The 3,980-nt window shown below is 48.6% G+C and overlaps 1 protein-coding gene across 2 annotated transcripts in view; it reads left to right on the top strand.

Annotated features, from left to right (window-relative positions):
• The first annotated feature begins 2,583 nt into the window (after window positions 1-2,583).
• Window positions 2,584-3,980, top strand: part of SLC35D2 (solute carrier family 35 member D2) — a 50,914-nt gene continuing 49,517 nt past the window's right edge. For both annotated transcript variants that reach the window (XM_035024459.1, XM_035024458.1), the window contains exon 1: window positions 2,584-2,766. In XM_035024459.1, coding sequence (XP_034880350.1) covers window positions 2,615-2,766 — 152 coding nt within the window. In that variant the 5' untranslated portion in view covers window positions 2,584-2,614. The remainder of the gene's footprint in view (window positions 2,767-3,980) is intronic.

Here is a 3,980-nt window from a genome sequence, read left to right as displayed (position 1 = left end):
CAGTTTAGAGTACATGTTCATTCTTTTTTTTTTTTTTAAGATTTTATTTATTTGAGAGAGACCACGAGGACAAGCAGAGGGGGAGGGAGAAGCAGACTCCCCCCTGAGCAGGGAGTCCAACGTGGGGCTCGATCCCAGAACCCTGGGATCATGACCTGAGCTGAAGGCAGATGCTCAACTGACTGAGCCACCCAAGCGCCCTTACATGTTCATTCTTGAACCCTTTTATACTTTGTTTTCCTATCAACAATATGATAACCATAATATAAAAAAATTGAAAAGGTAGAAATGTCACCTACAGCCCTACATCCTCCCATATTGTTATTTGGTGCGTTTTATATATCATTTCCAGTGTGTCTCCTCAGGCATCTGTTTAGCATGGTAGAAACCATAGTGTGAATTGCTTTTTCTTACTTTAAAATTATGGCCTTTTAGATTATACATATTAACTTAACTTCCTCCTCTGGTTCATTGTTACAGTGTTAAAAATACACTGGTGTGGATATGTATTGCCAGCTCTGTTCCAGGCCTCACGGTAAGGGTGATCAGGAACTGGGATTTTATTTCACGTATATTCAGGATGTGTTGAATGTGGTCATCTCCCTGAGAAGCCACTCAGGGCCTGTTTACTTTTTAAAGAGTCAAGCAAGTTGGTTTAATTTTTGTCATTAGTTATTTATCTTTAGTCATATACTTGCAATAGGCAAGGTTCAGGCTGTCTAGGCTTTGAGCAAAAGAATTTCACAGAGCTCTTCAGTGTGAGTTGTAATTTAAACAGGATGAGATTTTGACAGCCACTTCAGATCCTGGAAGTATGTATGTTGTAGAAGCAAATTAAATGCAAATATGATTAAGGCTGTTATTAAAAGTGAGTTTACTGTTTTGCAGCCAAAACTTATTTGGAGACTCACTGGAAACTAAATTGATCTTTTTAAAGGAAATTATCCAAAATGACTTCAAGTTCAGAGTTTTTGGTTCAACTGGAATATGACTTCATTTTCTATTTCATTTCATTTATTTATTTATTTTTAAGTAGGCTCCATGCTGGGCAGGGCTTGAACTGAAGACTCTTGAGATCAAGACCCAAGCTGAGATCAAGAATCAGCTGCTTAACCTACTGAGCCACCCAGGCACCCCATTTTCTTTCTTTCCTTTTTTTTTTTTTTAAGATTTTGTTTATTTGACAGAGAGAGACACAGCGAGACAGGGAACACAAGCAAGGAGAGTGGGAGGGGGAGAAGCAGGCTTCCCGCGGAGCGGGGAACTCGATATGGGGCTCGATCCCAGGACCCTGGGATCATGACCTGAGCTGAAGGCAGATGCTTAACGACTGAGCCACCCAGGCGCCCCATTTTCTATTTTTAAAATGGTCTTAACGTGTGTTTGCTTTTTTATTTTGGGTAATGTGGACTCTTACTTTCTGGCTTTTTTAGAGCTAGTTATTTGTTAAAAGTTCTGCTTTAGTTCTTATCAGTGTTGAAAATTACTGGTTGTTCAATGCCTACAACAGAAAAACAATTGTATGGCATCAATAGTTAGGCTCAAACATTTCTTTCATTTGAAATCTTTAGCTTTTCTAAAAAGCTAAAATTTCAGATTTTTAAAGTTAATTATTGAGAAAGAAAATAGGGGACACTTATTTGAAAAAAAAAATGCTACATCAGGTAGAGTGTGGTCAGAGTAGGCAGTTCTGGTAGGCTCTCCTTCACAACAAACACTGAAGCTAGTTGCTCTTCACTTAGAAAAACAATGGGCCCTGATATTAAGGAGAGAACCAGCCATAAAGCACCTAGAGGCAAGGAAAGAGTTGAGGCTCTGCACCCACCTTAACCCTTGTTACTCCTACGTATTAACTGGAGAGAAATGAACACAGACGTTTACACAAGAACTTGTACATTAAGGCTCATGGAAGCATTTTGTATAAAAGCCCTAACTGGGAACAACCATGCTCATCAACTGGTGAATGGATAAACTGTGGTCCCACGCTGCATTTTAAAGAAATAAAAGGGGGGGTGGCAAAGCCCTAAACAGTAAAAGCCTTGACAGAGTACATACATGAAATTTATACGACGTTCTAGAAGAGGCAAATCTAACTCGGCAATAGAAATCAGAATGAGATGGGATTGCCTTCAGTGGGGCACAAAGCGCACTACTTGAGGTGATGGAAATGTGATTTGGCTGGTTGCAAGGGGGTACATATTTGTCAAAACAACGAACCGTGGGCTTGTGAAACTTCCATTTCCTTTTACGTAAATTACACATTAAAAAGTGTAGGGGAAAAAAGGCAAAACAAATGCTCAGGCTAAACTGCAGCCCCAGGAGGGCAACTGGGAAGGCGGAAGGTCTGCTCTACTGTCCCAACCCCGTTTCTGCCCTCCGCCAGCGGGAAGGAGGTGCTTAGCCCCGGGGACCGGCGAGCGCCAGCTCGAGCCGCCCGCACCGTCCGCGCCGCAGCCGCGGGGCGCTCTCCCGGGGCGCGCACTCGGGGCGGCCGCGGCCCTTCCTGTCTCGGCCGCGCCCTCTCGCGGGTCGGCCGCGGGCGGGGACGGAACTGGGGCGGGGCGGGCCGGAGCGCGGCGGCGGGAGGGCGGCGGGCGGCGGGTGGCCGCGGGACATGACGGCGGGCGGCCAGGCCGAGGGCGCGGACCGGGACCCCGCCTCCGCGTGGCTGCCCTCCCGGGTGGCCAAGCTGCTGTCGGCGCTCTTCTACGGGACCTGCTCCTTCCTCATCGTGCTGGTCAACAAGGCGCTGCTGACCACCTACCGGTGAGGAGGACGCCGGGGGGCCGAGCTGGGGCCGCGGGGCGCCCGGCCGCTCGGCGGCGCCCGGTCCCGGGACCTTACCGCTCGCGGTGCCGCGCGAGGTCCCGGGGGTGGGGGCGCGGCGGGGCTGCCCCTGCCCTCCGAGCACTCCGGCCGCGGCCGGCTCGGCGGGCTGGCCGGGACAGAGCGCGGAGTCTCCCTGCTGATTTCACGGAGCCGGGACCTCAGCAGGCTTCTGAAAACCAAACCACAACCCAACAGAGTGGTTTTACTGTCGGGCAAGGCGGACGCAGCTCACCACTGCGTACTGCTACCGCCAAGACACACCGCAGCTGTGCTTGTAGAGCTACACCCCAAAGCTTTCGAACGTCCTGGCGGGCTCAAACAAGTGATCCGAATGTGAGCTTCAAAGGCCAGTAGTTCTGCACGCAGATCCCGATGTTCCACAGTCAGAGGAGTCCTGAGGCGGGACGTGCGTTGTTTGATCTTTCATTCTCGAATTACCAGTGTGTTCGTGGAAAACAATGAGAAGTTCACATGATGTACTTTTTTGGATTAGTGTGCAGTAAGCCAGATTTGTGGTTCCTTGAGGCTATTTATAAGGACTAGAAATTCTGCTGTCCTTAGAGCAGCACTGAAAGCCCTGTGGATTTAGATCCAGCTACACCATCTGAGAGCTGTGCCTGTTGGGCCAGACCCATAGTCAGCAGTTTTCTCAGATGCAAAAGCTGGATAATTACCACCCTGTTAATTACCTCCCAGAGCTTTGCAGGAGCTGCCGTAAGTGAGGGCTCTCTAACTATACTGCGGTACAAGACCGTGAAATCATAGTTCTATAAAGAGCCTAAAAGAGACCTCAGAGAGTGTCTTCAGCTTTCTTATTTTAAACTTGAGAAAGCTGAGACCCACATGAACTTGGCTGGTTACACCTCCAACAGATGGTTACTGAGCACCTACTATGTGCCAAGCCCATTGCAGGCACCAGGGAAGCGGCTGTGATCAGCACAGAGCCCCTGCTCTGGAGATTCCACACCAGTGGTAGAGACAGAAAGAAGTGGGTTCATGAATAAGCAGGGTGATTTCAGGTATGGTATGAGAGTGCCTGGGGTGGAGTGGTTGGCACTAGAGCATTCCAAACTGAAGTGGCTGTGACGAAGGGGGACATGAGTTTGATCTGCTGGAGACCCAATGAGCAAGTGCAAAAAGGTAGAGATGAC

The sequence above is a fragment of the Mirounga leonina genome, unplaced genomic scaffold (genome assembly GCF_011800145.1).
Source record: "Mirounga leonina isolate KUSES-001 unplaced genomic scaffold, KU_Mleo_1.0 Mir_179, whole genome shotgun sequence".
In the NCBI taxonomy this organism is placed as follows: domain Eukaryota; kingdom Metazoa; phylum Chordata; class Mammalia; order Carnivora; family Phocidae; genus Mirounga; species Mirounga leonina.
Note: the sequence above shows the minus strand (reverse complement) of the source record. Positions and strands in the feature narration are given on the sequence as shown.